This window comes from Patagioenas fasciata, chromosome 28 (genome assembly GCF_037038585.1).
Source record: "Patagioenas fasciata isolate bPatFas1 chromosome 28, bPatFas1.hap1, whole genome shotgun sequence".
Lineage (NCBI taxonomy): Eukaryota > Metazoa > Chordata > Aves > Columbiformes > Columbidae > Patagioenas > Patagioenas fasciata.
The window spans coordinates 6,142,764-6,159,866 of NC_092547.1; the positions used below are offsets into that span (position 1 = coordinate 6,142,764).

Here is a 17,103-nt window from a genome sequence, read left to right on the forward strand (position 1 = left end):
GCAGTCAGGGGCCACCGAACCCCTCCTCCCGTGACCCCCCCAAAACACGCAGGTGTGCCTGCGCGGAGCTCAGCCCGGGGACGCTCCCACGGGAGAGAGGGGACAGCCCCTCCGTGCGACCGAACCCGTGTGTCCCCCCGTGTCACCCAGCCCGTGTCCCCCCCGTGCGACCGAACCCGTGTGTCCCCCTGTGTCACCCAGCCCGTGTCCCCCCCGTGCGACCGAACCCGTGTGTCCCCCCGTGTCACTCATCCCGTGTCCCCACCCGTGCGACCGAACCCGTGTGTCCCCCCGTGTCACTCATCCCGTGTCCCCCCACCCTCATGCCCTCGCCGCGTTTTCCCGCCGCGCCCTCCCCGCTCCGCCCCGCCCCACCCGTTCAGGCCCCGCCCCCGCGCAGGCCCCGCCCCGCGCGCTCCCGTTGCCGCCCCCGCCCCGCCCGTTGCTCTCGCGAGACTCGTCCCGGACCTGACGGTGCCTCCTGGATCCCGGCACCGAGCCCCGTTACTGACCCCCCCCGTTACCGGCCCCCCCTTACCGGCCCCGGTACAGACCTCCCGCTACCGACTGTCCGCTTACCGGGCCCGGTACTGAACCCCGCCACCGTCCCTCCTCTTACCCCTCTCCCGTTACTGACCCCCCCTCCCCGTTACCGACCCCCGGCCATGGGTGACCCCAAATACGCCGACCTGCCCGGCATTGTGAGTGGGGGGGGCCGGGGGGTCTTGGGGAGGATGGGGGGGGTCTGAGAGGGTCGGGGGGTCTGCAGGAGCTGGGGGGACCGGGCGGCCGGGATGGGGGGGGCTCTGGGTCAGTAACTGGGGGTTTGGGGGTGTCGGGAATGGCAGGTGTTGGGGGGCACTGGGGGCACCGGAGGCATTTGGGGTGTCCGGGGGTGTTTGGGGTGTCCGAGAGGAGCCGTATGGGGTGTCCGGGGGTGTTTGGGGTGTCCGGGGGCCGTTTGCGGTGTCCAGGGGCCATTTGGGGTGTCCGGGGGATGTTTGGGGTGTCCGGGGGTGTTTGGGGTGTCCGGGGGCCGTTTGGGGTGTCCGGGGGATGTTTGGGGTGTCCGGGGATGTTTGGGGTGTCCGGGGGTGTTTGGGAGGGGCCGTTTGGGGTGTCCGGGGGTGTTTGGGAGGGGCCGTTTGAGGTGTCCGGGGGTGTTTGGGGTGTCCGGGGGTGTTTGGGGTGTCGGGGTCTGGGCGCATCCGGGGTCCGGAGGGCCGCGGGGTCGGGGGGGCCGTGGCTGCTGCGGTGTCCGGAGCTCTTTTAGGGGCGGTGTGCAGGTGTTTGGTGGCAAACGGGGTGGCGAATAGAGCGGGGCTGTCACCTTTTGTCCCCAGGCCAGGAACGAGCCCGACGTGTACGAGACCAGCGACCTCCCCGAGGACGACCAGGCCGAGTTCGAGGCGGTGAGGCCTCGCCGGGGGGGCCGCCCGCTGTCCCCGTCCCCCTGCAGCAGGGCCAGGGGGCACCTCCTGTCCCGTGTCCCCTGCCCCCGAGGTGGCAGCGCATGGAGGACAAGGAAGGGGGGGCTGCCGGGGGCGTCACCCCCCCAAAATGGAGTTGGGGTCCCACAGACCAGCCCCGTGGTGCCCAGCTCGTGGGGGTGACACTGGGGACGTGTCCCCAAGGCTGGCACAAGGGGTGACACCGGGGGCGGCTGTGTGGTGCCCCCCCAGCTCTGGAGCCCAGGGGCAAGACCCAGCTTGTCCCCACGGTGCCACCAGCATTTCGGGGGGACACGGGTGCCCCACAGGGTGACACGGGTGCCCCACAGGGTGACACGGTCACACCAACCCCGTGTCCCCCCAGTTCTGAGCGAGGGGCTCAGAGACCTGGTGAGAGCGGGGGCAGCGGGATGGACTGAAATGGGATGTTTTCACCCCAAGGCTGCCCCCCATCAAGCCTTGGTGACACTGGAGCAGTGTCCCCAAGCGTCAAGCAGTGACCCCCCTGCCTGGGTCATTCTCTGCTCCACCCCCCCCCTGCAGCCTGGGGTGCAAGAGATAATTGGTTGTTGGGGGTTTTGATTGCTGGATAATTGGTTGTTGGGAGTTTAATTGCTGGATAATTGGTTGGGGGGGATTAATTGCTGGGTAATTGGTTGGGGGGGTTAATTGCTGTCACCTCCTGGTTGTGTTGCTGGCACTGGACTGACCTGCATTTCCCCCCGCTTTGCCCCCCCCGGACACTAGTTTGCACAAGTAAGGCCCCTTCTGGTTCCGCATGCTGGTTTTGGGGGGACTTTTGCATGCGGGGGGGGTCCGGAGCCACCACTTGTCACCGTGTCCCCTGTCCTGGCTGTGGGTCACCTGCCGTGGGGGGGAGGGGGCTGTGCTGAGCCCCCCAGGCCCTGCTGCCCGTGCCCCCCCAGCGATGGATATCGCGGTTTTGTCCCCGGGAGGTCTGGGGACATCGGGGCTGCGCTGGGGGGGCCCAGGCTCCGCTAACCCCCCCTACCAGGGGAAAAGAAAAGCTGTTTGTGGGGGGGCCCGGCTGTGTCACCCCCCAGCTCCGGCGCATCCTCCTGTGCTTCCTCTGGACACCGTGACCCCCCGCGGTGTCCCCAGGTGTCCTGGGGGGGTCCAGCTGTCCCCAGTGCTGCGTTGTCCCTGTGCCGGCAGCTCCCCCCATGCCGTCCCCCCCACACCATCCCGGGCCACCCGAGGACATGGGTGACATCCCCACGCGTGGGACGAACCTTCTAACGCCGTTTTTGTCTCTTTCTCCCCCAATTTCCTCCTAATTTTCTCACCTCTGGGAAACACAAGGAGCTGGTAAGAGCCCCGGAACCGCCGCCCCCGCCGGCGGCCCCCCCACCGCTGTCACCCCCTTTTTGTCCCTATGCAGTGCGCAGGGGACGGAGAGGGGCTGCGGGGCGGGGGGGTCCTTTGGGTGCAGGTCGGGCCCCCCCAGCTGCTCATGGGGTGTCAGCCTCGGGGGGTCACCCTGGAGGGGCCGATGTCCCCTTGGGGCCGTGCCGTGTCCTGCACGAGCTGCCACTGGGTTCTGCCCCTGCGTGTCAGTCCGGGGGGGGCTGTGACCCCATCCTGGGGAGGACGGGGACGCTTTGCGTCCCCCCCGTTTTGCTGACGAGCCCGGGGGGGCCCTGCCCGCAGGAGGAGCTCAGCAGCACCAGCGTGGAGCATCTCATCATCAACCCCAACGCCGCCTACGAGAAGTTCAAGGACAAGCGCTTGGGCGCCGAGGGGCTGGGTGAGTTGGGGGGGCGGGGGGGGCGGGGGACATCCTGTCACCGAGGGCCCCGCGGGGGCGCGGCCGCGCTGAGCGCCGTGGGGTGTTGTTCTTCTCCCAGATTTCTCGGATGGCGTCAGCAAGGCGAGGAGGACGGGCTGCAGGTCTGGGGAGCGCCAGGTGGTGAGTTTGGGGTGGGGACACCGCGGGGCACCGTCCTTGGTCCCCAGCTCCCCCCGAACCGCAGAGGGGGTGGCGGGGAGGGGGTTTTGGGTCCATCCCGGCGCTGGTGGCCCAGGACAGCGTGTCCCGAGCAGCTCCGAGGACGGGGACCCCAGCGTCCCCAACGCGTTCGCTGAGGGTCAGGAGGGGCAGACCCCCCACGCCCCCGCTCCTCTCTCTGCAGCTCGGGGGGGGCGCCCAGGAGAGCCCCCAGCAGCGCTACCAGCGCCTGCAGCTGGAGGTGCAGGAGCTGCTGCGGGAGGTGCAGCGCGGCCCGGTGAGCGTCGCCCTGCACGGGACGGGGGCGGTGGCGCGGGGAGGGCACGGCCGGTTCTGCGCCCCCAGAACATGGGGGTGACGGCCGGTTCTGCCCCCAGAGCGGGGGGGTGACACGGCTGGTTCTGCCCCCCCAGAACGTGGGGGTGACACGGCCGGTTCTGCCCCCCCAGAGCGGGGGGGTGACACGGCTGGTTCTGCCCCCCCAGAACGTGGGGGTGACACGGCCAGTTCTGCCCCCAGGGCGGGGGGTGACAGCTGGTTCTGCCCCCAGGGCAGGGGGTGACGGCCGGTTCTGCCCCCCCAGAGCGGAGGGTGACATGGCCGGTTCTGCCCCCAGAGCGGGGGGTGACACGGCCGGTTCTGCCCCCCCAGAACGGGGGGTGACGGCCGGTTCTGCCCCCCCAGAACGGGGGGTGACGGCCGGTTCTGCCCCCAGGGCGCGGCAGAGGGGCCAGCGGGCGAGCAGGAGCCGGCGGCCGTGGCCGTGGCCTTGGCCCCGCAGGCGGAGGCGCTGCGGCAGCGGCTGCTCTCGGGGCGGCTGCAGCAGCTGCTGGGACCCAGCGCCGCCATCGACTTCGCCGACCCCGAGGGGGCCTTGGCCAAGTGAGTGGGGGGGCCGGGACCCCCGGGCTGTCAGTGTCCCCGCGTGCCCCCCACACCCGTGTTCCCCCAGGCGGCTGCTGCAGCAGCTGGAGGCAGCCAAGCACAGCAAAGCGCCGCCAGGGCAGAGCCCCCCCGCAAAGAGCTCGTCCCCGCCTGGGGACGCCGTCACCTTCGAGCTGTACTGGAGGCCGGAGCAGGACCAGTTTGCCCAGACCGCCAAGGTAACTGGTGGGTGGCGGGGGGGCTGCGGCGACGCTGCCTGACCCCAAAATGGGGTGTCCTGTGGTGTCACCCCCGTGTGCGTGTGTGTACCCCCCCAGATCGCGGAGCTGGAGAAGCGGCTGGCGCAGCTGGAGGCAACACTGCGGTGTGAGCCCGACAGCCAGGTCAGGGGGGCCCTGAGTCCCCATCCTGCCCCCCATCCTGCCCCCCGGGGGTCCACCCCCCATCCTGCCCCCCATCCCACCCCCATCCTGCCCCCCGGGGGTCCGCCCCCCATCCTGCCCCCCATCCCACCCCCATCCTGCCCCCCCGGGGTCCTCCCCCCATCCTGCCCCCCATCCCATCCCCATCCTGTCCCCCGGGGGTCCTCCCCCCATCCTGCCCCCCATCCCACCCCCATCCTGCCCCCCGGGGGTCCTCCCCCCATCCTGCCCCCCATCCCACCCCCATCCTGCCCCCCGGGGGTCCTCCCCCCATCCTGCCCCCCATCCCACCCCCATCCTGCCCCCCGGGGGTCCTCCCCCCATCCTGCCCCCCATCCCACCCCCATCCTGCCCCCCGGGGTCCTCCCCCCATCCTGCCCCCCATCCCACCCCCATCCTGCCCCCCCGGGGTCCTCCCCCCATCCTGCCCCCCATCCCACCCCCATCCTGCCCCCCGGGGGTCCTCCCCCCATCCTGCCCCCCATCACACCCCCATCCTGCCCCCCGGGGGTCCTTCCCCCATCCTGCCCCCCATCCCACCCCCATCCTGCCCCCCGGGGGTCCTCCCCCCATCCTACCCCCCATCCCACCCCCATCCTGCCCCCCTGATGCCATTTCCCCCCCAGAACCCGCTCTTGGCCGGGCTGAAAGGCACCAACCTCATGGTGAGTTAAACAGGGGGTGGGGGGACACACAGGGACCTTTCCCTGCCCCCACCTCTGTGCCCATAGCACTTGGGGGGGCATTCCCAGGGTCCCCCCCCTCACCCCTTGTCCCCAGGAGACCATGCAGGTCCTGCAGGCCAAGGTCAACATCCTGGATGTGGCCGTGCTGGACCAGGTGGAAGCCCGGCTGCAGGTGAGGGGGGCGCGGGGGGTGTCACAGGCCATGGCCGTGACCTTGGGGGGGCACAGCTGGATTTGGGGGGCTCACATCCGTCCCCCTCCCTCTCCAGAGCGTCCTGGGGAAGGTGAATGAAATGGCCAAGCACAAGGCGACGGCGCAGGACAGCGACACCCAGAGCAAGGTGAGCGCTGGGGTGGGGACGACACCCTCCCAAAAAGGCACGCCCGCCATGGGGGGTGCATGGACGCCCCCCCACTTTTTGCCCCGTCCCCCAGATCCAGCAGCTCCACGAGACGCTGCAGCGCTGGGACCCCGTGGCCACCGCGCTGCCCGACGTCGTGCAGAGGCTGGTGACGCTCAGGGACCTGCACGAGCAAGGTGGGGGGACAAGGGGACACCGGGTGGTGTCACCGCGGGGGGGACACCAGCACTGAGCTTTCCCCCCGCCCCCAGCCGCCCAGTTCGGGCAGGTCCTGGTGCACCTGGACACGACGCAGCAGGAGATGGTGGCGGCGCTGAAGGACAACGCGGTGCTGCTGGCGGAGGTGGGACCCCCAGAGCCCCGCGGGACGGGGGGGTCCCCATCCTGCCCCCCCAGCTCACCCCCTTCCCCTCTCGCCCCCCGCCCAGGTCCAGAAGACAATGAAGGAGAATTTGGCCATCGTGGAGGACAACTTCGCCGACATCGACGCCCGCATCAAGCGGCTGCAGAAGTGACCCCCCCGCCATCCCACCCCCGCCATGAGGCATTTCACCCCCCCGGGCCCTGCGACCCCCGGGAATCATCCCCCCCCGCAGGTCCCCTGTTTGTAATTACTCGGCCCCTCCAGCACAGGGTGTGGGGGCTGGAGGGGCCCCCCCAACCCTGCACTCGCACTGAGGGGTGGGGGTGTCTGTACCCCCCCCCTTTACCCCAATAAACAGCTCAAAGTGCATCCATGTCGGCATCTTCGGGTGATGCTCAGGGATGGGGGGACATCACGGTGGGGGGGACCAGGATGGGGGACACCCAGGGACACTGTCACCCCCCCAACCCCGCCAGCTCTTCCCGGGGGTCCCCGGTCACCCCCCGCGCTCCCGCCGTGGCCTCCCTGGCGCTGGCCACACGGTGGCAGCACTGGCCCGTTTGGGGACAGGGATCGGGACAGGGTTGGGGGACAAGGGCTGGGAAACAGGGATGGAGGACAGGGACAGGGGACAAGGCTGGGGACCAGGGCTGGGGACAAGGACAGGGCTGGGGACAGGACTGCAGAAGGTGGCAACAAGGGTCCCCAGCTTGTCACCACTGCAGGGACCAGTGGTGCCAGCACCAGGGACGATGGCAGCACAGCCCCCCCTGGATGTGCCCTCATGTCCCCAGGTGTCCCCTCTGCCTCCCGCCCGGGGAGGTGAGGGCAGCAGACGCACATCCAAGCCCGCAGTGGTTTATTGTGGGGGGGACACAGAGCCCAATGACAGGGGGAGGGGTCAGCACCAGGACACCTCGATACCCTTGGGGGCGCTGGCATGCGGGGGGGACACACTGACGTGGGGAGGTGCCGGGCAGCGGAGGGGGCCGGTGCTGTTGTGGGGGGACAGTGACACCGGTGGCAGCCAGGATGACCCCCCCGCCGTGTCCCCGCCGGGGAGACGACGAACCCCGAGAAGGTGCTGTACTGGGGGGTCAGTGGGGCTGTCCTGCGGGGGGTCGGTCAGGGTAGATGATGAACCCCAGGATGTGGGGGGGGGGTCGGTGGGGCTGTCCCGGGAGGGTGTCCCGGGGGGGTCAGTCGGGGTAGATGATGAACCCCGAGAACGTGCTGTACTTGTTGGTGTTGCCCCCGTGGACTTTGCCGCCATCCAGCTTGACGAACACCTCGTCCCCCACGTCCAGGTGCAGGATGACGCTGTTGCTGGCGTAGTCGTAGTTCTGGTCGGCGTCCTGCGCGATGGCGCTGGCCCGCACCTGGGGGTGGACACAGGCGTGAGGGACCCCCCCAGCAGCGCGGGGTGGGACACGGGAGGGGCTGAGCCGGGTGTCACCATCAGCGCTCGGTCCCCAGGTGACAAAATCCAGAGAGCCGTGGTGACCGGGACCCTGCGCTGTCCCCAAGCACTGGAAAGCCGGGGGGGACAGGGACGGCGGGGGGGCACAGGCCGCATGGGCCGCGCTGGATCGATGCTCGTTTTTCCGGAATAAATGGGAAATGTCCGGGGCGAGGCCGCGCAGGAGCTGCCGCAAACAAAGGGACCAGCTGGGGACACGACCCCTGTCCCCAGGTGCTGGTGCCCGTCCCGGGGGGGGCACAGCCGGTTGTCCCCCCCAGCTCCAGTCCTGGCACCCCCGGGGGTTTGTGCGCCCCCTGTGCCGGTGACGGGAGCCCCTGGAATGGGGTGTTGTGTCACCACGGCTGAGACGGGTGGGGGGGACGGGGATGGGGGGAGACAGGGGTGGGGAGAAGAGGGTGGGAATTGGGGGGGGGGGCGGAATTTGGTGGGGGAATTGGAATGTGGGGACTGGGGGGGGAATGGGGATCAGGATTGGGATTAAGGGAAAAGAAAATGGGAAAACTGGGGTGGGAGGAAACGAGCTGGGAAAAGTGGGATGGGGAAGTGAGATGGGGAACTGGGATGGGGAAGTGGGATGGGGAACTGGGATGGGGAAGTGGGATGGGGAACTGGGATGGGGAAGTGGGATTAACAGAAAACAAAATGGGAAAACTGGAATAGGAGGGAACAAGATGGGAGAACCAAGATAAGGGAAGCAGGATGAGGAAACTGGGATGGGGGAAGTGGGATGGGGGAAATGGGGATGGGGAAACGGGGATGGGGCAACTGGGACGGGGGACGAGGCGAGAGGAACTGGGATTAACAGAAAACAAAATGGAAAAACTGGAATAGCAGGAAACAAGATGGGAGAACCAAGACAAGGGAAGCAGGATGAGGAAACTGGGTTGGGGAAAGTGGATGGGGGAGCCAGTGGAGACACAGGGAGAAATGGGGCTGGGGGAACCGGGGACACCGGGAGCAGGCGTGGCGAGGGGCGCAGGTGCTGGGGGGGCCCAACCCGTACCTGCCCGTTCTTCATCAGGTCGGCCCACATGCTGGTGCCGTCGCCGCCGCGCATCAGGACGTGGTAGGTGAAGAAGTAGATGCCGGGGAGGGGGCAGGTGAACTTCCCGCTCGAGGGCTCGTAGTAGTTGCCCACGTTGGTGACGACGTCGTCGAAGCGCAGAACCTCGTAACCCTCGTGGGGCTTCCGCAGCCCCGCGTAGAAGGCGATCTTGGGGCTGTAGAAGGAGGGGATGTACCCCCCGGGACCTGGCCCCGGTGGCCCTGGTGGCCCGGGCCGGCCCGGCTCACCCGGTGGCCCCCGCGGTCCTGGTGGTCCGGGGGGACCCCGCGCCCCAGCACGGCCCTTGCGCCCCGGTTCGCCCTTGGCACCGGGTAGGAAGGGGGGGGGCGGGGAGGCAGGGGGCAGCTCGGGGTAGGGGTCGCAGACCATGCGGCAGCTGCCCAGCATTTCGTAGTGCGCGGCCGCCTTGGAGCTGTGCACCAGCAGCGGGATGGCCACCAGCAGCACCAGCACCATGGCCACCCCGATTGCCGCCCCGGCCACCCGCTTCCTGCGGCTCAGCCGGGAGGCGGCCAGCGCCAGCAGGTCCTCGTCACCCTTGGGAGCGATGGTGGCACCGGGGGGACGGGCGGCACGCGGCCGTCCACTGAGCCGCACGTCCTGGTGGGGACCGAGCTGGGGATGGGGACGGGGAGGGATGGGGATGCTGCCGGCAGCGGGGACCGGCGTGGGGACGGAGATGGGGACAGGGATGAGAACGGGGACAGGGATGTCACAGCAGCAGAGCTGGGAGCAGGGACAGGTACAGCAGGCGCTGGATGGGGACAGGGATGCGGGCAGGAACGGTGACAGCAGCGCGGCTGGGGCCGAGGACGGGACCGGGAGCGGGGCTGGAGCCGGGGCCAGGAGCAGAGCTGCGACTTGCGGTGGTGAAGGCGATGAAATCAGAGCCGACGGTGGAATCGGGAGCAGAACCGGGACCGAAGACGGTGCTGGAGCCAGGGACAGGGCTGAGATCGGAGCCGAGGACGGAGAGTGAAGCTCCTGCAGCAGCCGGGCTTGGAATCGGGACCGGAGCCCAGGCTGAAACCAGGACCGGAGCCGGTGTTGGGGCTGGTGATGTAACCGGAGCCGGGACCGAGCCGGGAAGGAACCGAGACCGAGCTGGGATGGAGCCGGGATGGAACCGCCAATGCACGGGGATGGAGTCGGGAAGGAGCCGAGACCGAGCCGGGATGGAGCCGGGATGGCACCGGGAATGAGCCGAGATGGAACCGGGGTGGAACCGGGAACGAGCCGGGAGGAGCCGGGATGGAGCCGCCGCGACGCGCGGGGCAACTTCTCGCCAAGTTCCCCGGGAGCGGCACCCCCGGGAACGAGACCCCCGGGAACGGGACCCCCGGGAACGGGACCCCCTCCCCGGGAGCGGCGCCGCCCCCTCCCCGCTCTGCCCGGTGCGCGCCGGTGGGGCCGGGGCCGGGCAGCGCCGCCCGGGCCGGTTCTCCCGGAGCCGCCCCCGCTCCCCGCTCGGGCCCCCCGGGGGACGCGCGGCCCCGGGCCCGCTGCGGAGCGGCCCTTTTCCCCCCGTGTCCCCCGCCCGTGCCCGCCGGTACCTGTCGCCCGCGGCGCCGGGAGCCACGTGCCGGGGCCGCCGCCCGCCCGCGCCGCGCCCGCAGCCCCGCTTCGCCCGCCCCGTTCGACGGCACCGGGCACGGGGGGGCGGAGGAGGGGGCTGGGGGAGGGACGGGAGCGAGGGGGGTGCGCGGGGTGCGGGGGGATGTGAGTGTGCAAGGGGGGGGCGTGCGTGTGCACAGCGCTGTGTGCGGGGGGGGGGGGCATGGGGATGCGGGGCCGTGTGTGTGCAAAGGGGGATGCGGGGCCGTGTGTGTGCAAAGCGGGGTGCAGGGCTATGTGTGCAAAGGGGGCGAGGGGGTGCGTGTGCAAGGCGGACACGGGGCTGTGAGCGGCGGGGGTTGAGTGCATGACACGGGGCTGCGTGTGCAGGGGGAGCGCAGGGCTCCCCCACCGATGCAGCCCCAAACTGGCGGCCACAGGCCCATTTTGGGGGCCCCTCTGCAGGGTTCACCCCCAATTTGTGGGCGCTCCAAGGAATTCCCAGGCCGGGGGGGCAGGTTCTACTGGGGCGCACGGTCCCTGCCCAGCCCCGGGATGGGAACAGGGCCACCACCCCCGGTGTCACCGAGGTGCCCACTCCCGGGGGTGCCGGGGGGTCCGGATGCGGCCCCCGCTGCTGCCGGCGGAGCAGCTGCTGGGGGGGCGCTGCTGGGGGGCTGATTCACAGCTGCTCTTTTCCAAATCTTGCCTGAATTTGCTCCGTTATGCAAAATGAAGTCTTGGCCTCCGCGCTCCCGGGAGTGGATCCGCTTCTCCCCCCCCCGCCCCGGTCCCTCCGCCTGCAGCAATCAGAAAAATACCAGGGAAAAAAGGCAGAAATCGGGCAAATGGCAGCGGCCACCCCCGGCGGCCTCAGCGCGGGGACATCGCGGGTCCCTCTGCGGGGGTGGGACGAGGGGTCCCCTGCACGGAGCCACTGGGGTGACGGGCCCACGGGTGGCTTTTCACATGCGTGTGTATGCGCAGGGGCCACGCGTGTCCTTGCGGAGGCAGCGGCAGCTCCTGCATGTGTGTGTAGAGATGTGTGCACACGTGTGTGCTCTGCATGCTGTGTACGAGCTGCGTGCATGTATGCCTGCTGTGTGCGAGCTCTGTGCATGTGTGTGCATGCATGTGCAAGCTCTGTACATGTGTGTGCATGCATGTGCATGTGTGTGCATGCGTGTGCATGCTGTGTGCATGCATGTGCATGCTCTGTGCGTGTATGTGCATGCATGTGCATGTGTGTGCATGCTCTCTGGGTGTGTGTGCGTGCTTGTGCACACATGCACATGCTCGGTGCATGTCTGTGCATCAGTTTCCACACGTGTGCATGCTCGGTGCATGCATGTGCACGCTCAGTGCACGCTGCATGCGTGTGCAAACGCCCGCAGCACACGGCGGGGGCTGCGGGGGGAGATGCTCCCACGGCGCGTGTCATTTATCCGTGGAGTTTGGAATTTGCAGGCCGGGCCAGCTCCCTCCAAAGGGCGGCGATCAATCAGCGGGATATTGGATGGATTTATGGGCCCTTTATGCGGGAGGATCAATGCGATCCTGACCAGCCCGCCCATGTTTGTGCAACAAATTAACGGCGGCTGCATCGGCCCCCCCACACCCGGGCGGGGACGGGGTCCGGGTGTCATCGATGCCACCCGTGCTGCTCCTCGGGGACAGGGATGTCGGAGTCCCCCTGCCAACCCTCCCCCGGCTGATCCTAATGAGCAGCAACAGCGAATTAATTAGCCAGGCTGCGAGGGGAAGCCCGAGTGCTAATTAGCAGGAGCCAGGGGCTGGTGGGGAGCGGGCGCTCAGGCCCCAGCCGTGGGGACACGAGGGCACAGCAACGGCCGCTCGGGGTCCCGGCCGCCCCCGGCCCCGCTGGTGGGGGGGACGGGATGGGGGCAGAGCCGAGGCTGGGGGTAAAAATAGCAGCAGCGGCGATGAGAAAGGTCAGCCCGGGGGGAGGCGGGGGTCGGAGCCGGATCCTGCCTTTGGTTGTGCGGGGCAGGGGGCGGGATTTGGGGGGCTCAGCCGCGTCCATGGGGGCAGCGAGCCCCGTGCCCGCAGCAGCACCGGGAGGGTGGCGGTGGCGTGGCGGAGGTGTCCCCACGGAGGTGGCCGTGCCTCAGTTTCCCCAGCCCGGTTGCCCTGGCTGTCCCCAGGACGGTGCCGTGGGCCACCCCGCTGGGGACAGACACGTCCTCGACTGCAGAGCCGGCGGCTCCAAGGCCGGAGCCGGGAGCTGAGCGCGGTGCGAGCCGCAGCGGCCGGGGCGCAGAGCATGAATAAATGCATCACGCCGCGTCCCCTGTCCCCGCTGCCCCCCCCGGCGCGGGGAGGGGTCGGTGCAGCCGCCGGTGACTCCGCGTTCACCATCTGCCTCGATGGCCCCCGAGGAGCCGCGGGCTCCTGCGGCAGCGCGGGGACCCGCAGGGTCACATCCAGCGCTGGGATGGCCACGGTGCTCGGTCCCTGCGCCCCAGGCTGCCCAGTGCTGCCCCGTGTATGGTCCCCAGTGCTGGTGCATTGTCCCCAATGCCAGGGCATAGTCCCCAGTGCCCGTTGCATGGTCCTCAGTGCCATTGCACGGTCCCCAGTGCTGGTGCATGGTCCCCACGCCCAGGGAACATCCCCTTCCCCTCCCCAGGGCCAGGCCGAGCGTGGCCGTGGCCGTGGCCGTGGCCGTGGCAGCGGCAGCGGCAGCGGCGTGCCGGGCGGCGCACAGATCGCCGTGGCAGCGGGCCGGGGGGGCCTGGCCAAATGAATATCGATGGGCTGTGGCGGCCGGGCGCTCCATCCAGCGCAGGTTTGTAATCCAGCCGGGGCGCTGGGCCGGCCCGAACTGGATGAGAATTGTCCTTGAATGGCGACAATAAACCCGCGGCTGGCGTGGGGGGCGCGAGGCTGGTGGGTGGGGACCCCGGTGTGGGGCCGGGATGGAGCCCGTGACACGCGGGGACATCGGGTGCCCCTTGGTGGCTCTGGGGGTGGCAGGAGCAGCCGCTGCTGGGATGAGCTGCAGGGTCTCACCATGGGGAACCACAGGCAGCCTGGGGGGGAAACCCCTGGGATCCTGGGGGGTGAGGTCCCCTCCCACCGTGGCCCCCGGCGCGGGGGGGTCTGCTGGGGCACACGGTGCAGCCGAGATGGATGGTTGTGCCGGATTAATCCTCCGGACAAGCTGCGTTTATTAGGGATGCAGGGGACGTCGGGCGCAGAAATCCATCGCAGCCGGGTGACAATCAGACGGGCGGCCGGGGCGCGGGGGGTGCGCTCACCCCCGCACCTGCCCGCTCCCCCCAGCACCCCAGCACCTGCTCTGTGGGTCCCCCTGAGCCACGCCATGGGGTGCTGGGTCCCAGGTCTCCCCCCCGGCGCTGGGGGGGGGCTCATTGCAGATTCGCCTCATGCCCACCTGAGCCGGGCGCTGACAAATAGACATTTAAATCAGACAATTAGCCGGGCTCCACCGCTGACATTTTTAATGTATTAATGTGCATCAACAGCTAATACATATAAAATTCCCCTAATACCGGGGCGGGGGGGCGGGGGGGCGGCGCTGGCAGTGATGTACGAGTCCGGGGGGACTCCGGCCCCAGCGCTTGCATTAATTACCGGCAGAGTGACACACGGTGTGACATCGGGACGGCGCGGGGGGAGCGTGGGGACGAGCACACGCGTGTGCGCGGGAGGGGGGGAGCGGGGGGGCGCACACGCGTGTCCCGTGTCGCTGGGGACGTGGTCCTCAGTGTGGGGGCCGGGAGGGGGTTTGGGGAGGCGCACATGTGCGTTGGGACACAGGTGGGCTTCAGGACATGCGTGTGCCCCAGCCACGGTCCCCACGCACGACCGTGGTCCCCACTTGTCCCCACCATGGTCCCCACATGTCCCCAACCATGGACCCTGTGGTCCCCCTGTGTCCCCTGCGTGGTCCCCCTATGTCCCAGCCATGGTACTCGTGTGTCCCCAGCCATGGACCCCATGGTCCCCACATGTCCCCACCCTGGTCCCGCTGTGTCCCCTCCGTGGTCCCCCTATGTCCCAGCCATGGTACCCGTGTGTCCCCAACCATGGACCCCATGGTCCCGCTGTGTCCCCTCCGCGGTCCCCGTGCATCCGGGCGGTGACAGATGCTTCAATTCGCAGGAAGGTGCCACAAATCGATGTCGTGAGCGCCGGTGGCCGGGGCTGATCGATGGCACCAATTACACCCGCAAACAGGCCTCCCCGTGAACCCCCGGGGCTGGGGCACCCCAGACCCCCCAGGGGCTCCCCTGCATGTCGAGGGGGCACCCGGGGAAACCGAGGCAGCCGTGGGGGGCTCTGCCCCCACCCCCAGCCCATCAACCCGCCCGCCAAAGGCAAATTTGACATTTTAAAATCCAGATACTTAAGGAGATCGATCGGGATGCAAGACCCCCCCGGCACATCGATCCTGCGCCAAAACGGGGGGGTCACGGCACCGCAGCTCCCACCCGCCCGGGGTCCTGGGGGTCCGGTGGGGGGTCCAACCCCCACCCCAGCCGGGGTGCTCCCCCCGCCCCGGTGTGGGCTGGCGGGGCCGGGCCCCCCCGAACTGGGGCTGGTGGGCAGCGGAGCGTGGGCGGGGGGTCCGCAGGGAGCCGCTGTCAGGGAGGCAGCCAGGCGAGGGCGGGGGGGGGGGCGCTGTCAGCCCGTCCTGACGGGCAGCGGAGCCGGGGGGGCACCAGCATCCCCACCCCCCGCCGGCAGCCCCAGGGACCCAGGCGTCCGGGCCTCTCAGCCCCTCCTCCAAACCGGGGTTTTGCCGCATTGCACCCCCAAATCATGGGGGGGCCCATCCATTCCCCAGGCAGCAGCGATGGGGGGGATGCAGCCCCAAATCATGGGGGGTGTCCCACCCAGTCCCCCCCAAATTCCATCCTGCTGCTCTGCACTGCCCGCGGGATGCTGAGCTTGGGGGGGGTTGTGGCCCCCCCCGGACCCGCTACCGGGGCTGAGCCCCCGCCCGGCTGCGGGGCCGTTAATTATGGATGAGTCCAAATTGGCGGCTGCAGCCGCTTAATCTGGGCAAACACGGCGCCGGCTGAGCAAACACAGCCCCGGGGGGGGGTCACCTGCAGCGGAGGGGTCACCCTGTCCCCCCCCCCGGTCCGGCCCCGCCCCGCTGTGCCCTTTGATCGCTGTCGTGCGGGGGTAAAGTCCTGGTGGGGGGGGCGGTGCCGCCGGAGCTCCGTGGGAAGAGGTGGGTCGGGGGGCCCCCCGGAACGGGGATTGAGGGCTGTGGGGGTGCACTGGCCCCGGGGGCGGCTCAGAGGGTCCGGGGTGCGACCATGGGGGGGCTCACAGGGGGCTGGGGCGGTCAGGGAGTCTTAGGGGGATGCGTACTGGTCCTTGGGGGGCAGGACCCTGGGGGGGCTCAGGGGGTTCTGGGGGGGTCACAGGATACTGGGGGAGCTCAGGTGGTCCTGGGTGGGCGCAGAGGGTCCTGGGGGGGCGTTACTGGTGCTGGGGGGGTCTGGCACTGGGGAGGAAACAGTGTGACCCGGGGTCCCCAACCACACGGCCCCTCCCACAGGTGCCGGATGCCGGGGCTGTGCCGGTGCCCGCCGGGGCGGTGACTCCCCAGGACAGCCGAGGTGTCACCGCAGCGGGGAGCGCTATGGCCAAGCGGCTGCTGGTGGCGTATGGGCTGTGGGCGCTGGGGGGGCCGCTGGGGCTGCACCACCTGTACCTGGGCCGGGACAGCCACGCGCTGCTCTGGATGGTGACGCTGGGTGGCTTTGGGGGGGGCTGGCTCTGGGACTTCTGGCATCTCCCCGCCTGGGTGGCCGCTGCCAATGGGGCACCTGGGGGGCGCGTGGGGGCCGTGCCGGCACTCAGTCCGCTGCGCCTGGCGGGGCAGGTGGCCGTGGGGATGTATTTCGGGCTGGTGGCGGCGGTGGCGATGCCGTGGGTGCCGGCGCTGGTGGCGCAGCCACTGGCTGTGGGGCTGGGGGTGCAGCTGGTGGCCTCGGTGGGGGACCAGACGGCGCGGGCGCCCAGCACCCTGGCGGCAGCCTTCGTCGCCTCCCTCCTCTTCCAGGGCCGGGTCCTGGCCGTGCTGCCCGCCAGCCTGGCCGCCAGCGTCACCGCTCAGCGTCACCGGCGCTACAAACCCCTCGGGGCGGCGCGGCCCCCGCTGGCCGCCCGGCTCTACCGCCTGGGGCTGGCGTGCCTGGCGTTCGCCGCCCCGCTCGCCTGCTGCGGTGTCTGTGGGGCCGCTGGGGTGCTGGGCACCGTGCTGGCGCTGCCGCGGGCTGTGACTGAGCTCCTGCTCCTGCCCCTCCGCGCCGCCGGGCTCCTGGCAGAGGTTCTGGGCTTCGCCGGTGGTTCCCTGGCACGGGAACAGAGTGGCTGGGGCGAGCGGCAGCAGCGGGCGTACGAGGTGCGAGGATGGTGTGCCCGGGGTCTGCTGCTCCTGTGTCCTGTGGGGGGGAATGCCCTTTTTCAGGGTCCCCTCCAGGCACACGTAGCCCCACAGACCCCCCCAGTGTGGCCCTCTTGCCCTGCCCAGGTCCTGGGGCTCCTGCCCGGCTCCTCCACCGAGGACGTGCACCGGAGCTACCGGGAGCTGGTGAAGCTTTGGCACCCAGACCACAACCGGCAGCGGGCTGAGGAGGCTGAGCGCCGGTTCATTGAGCTGCAGGAGGCCTACGAGGAGCTGCTGGGGCACAGGAGGACGGCGGCGGCGGGGTGACAGTGACAGTGGGGTGACACGGGGACCAAGGGCTGCGGGGGGATTTGTAAACGCGAGGTTTCCCTCTCTCTGCTGCTTTGTTCCTTTTCTCGGTGTGACACGCGGCGAGGGCGTGCGCGGGGCGGCTGAGGAACCGGTGC

The 17,103-nt window shown here is 69.9% G+C and overlaps 3 protein-coding genes across 6 annotated transcripts; 2 read left to right on the forward strand and 1 right to left on the reverse strand.

Moving 5' to 3' along the window:
- The first annotated feature begins 476 nt into the window (after window positions 1-476).
- LOC136113773 (dynactin subunit 2-like) lies at window positions 477-6,512 on the forward strand. Of its 2 annotated transcripts, XM_065858989.2 has the most exons (14): window positions 479-701; window positions 1,344-1,412; window positions 3,123-3,219; window positions 3,320-3,381; window positions 3,605-3,697; window positions 4,136-4,302; window positions 4,373-4,523; window positions 4,623-4,688; window positions 5,354-5,392; window positions 5,508-5,585; window positions 5,683-5,754; window positions 5,849-5,951; window positions 6,027-6,118; window positions 6,204-6,512. In XM_065858989.2, exons 1-14 carry the CDS (start codon window positions 666-668, stop codon window positions 6,288-6,290), a joined length of 1,212 nt encoding a protein of 403 aa, XP_065715061.1. In that variant the 5' UTR covers window positions 479-665; the 3' UTR covers window positions 6,291-6,512. The 2 variants fall into 2 exon arrangements, with proteins under 2 accessions (XP_071656084.1, XP_065715061.1); XM_071799983.1 differs by lacking the exon at window positions 3,605-3,697 and having other exon boundaries at window positions 477-701.
- A 469-nt stretch (window positions 6,513-6,981) lies between these two features.
- On the reverse strand, window positions 6,982-10,329 carry C1QL4 (complement C1q like 4). Of its 2 annotated transcripts, none has more exons than XM_071799984.1 (3): window positions 10,242-10,329; window positions 8,626-9,792; window positions 6,982-7,518 (listed from the first exon to the last, which is right to left on the reverse strand). In XM_071799984.1, the coding sequence occupies exons 2-3, from the start codon at window positions 9,142-9,144 to the stop codon at window positions 7,339-7,341; spliced, it is 699 nt and encodes a 232-aa protein (XP_071656085.1). In that variant the 5' UTR covers window positions 9,145-9,792; window positions 10,242-10,329; the 3' UTR covers window positions 6,982-7,338. The 2 variants fall into 2 exon arrangements, with proteins under 2 accessions (XP_071656085.1, XP_065715081.1); XM_065859009.2 differs by having other exon boundaries at window positions 8,626-9,711; window positions 10,242-10,290.
- Window positions 10,330-15,393: 5,064 nt separating this feature from the next.
- Window positions 15,394-17,031, forward strand: DNAJC22 (DnaJ heat shock protein family (Hsp40) member C22). Of its 2 annotated transcripts, none has more exons than XM_065858998.2 (3): window positions 15,394-15,469; window positions 15,803-16,651; window positions 16,781-17,031. In XM_065858998.2, the coding sequence occupies exons 2-3, from the start codon at window positions 15,887-15,889 to the stop codon at window positions 16,961-16,963; spliced, it is 948 nt and encodes a 315-aa protein (XP_065715070.1). In that variant the 5' UTR covers window positions 15,394-15,469; window positions 15,803-15,886; the 3' UTR covers window positions 16,964-17,031. The 2 variants fall into 2 exon arrangements, with proteins under 2 accessions (XP_065715070.1, XP_071656086.1); XM_071799985.1 differs by lacking the exon at window positions 15,394-15,469 and adding an exon at window positions 15,485-15,549.
- Window positions 17,032-17,103: the final 72 nt, after the last annotated feature.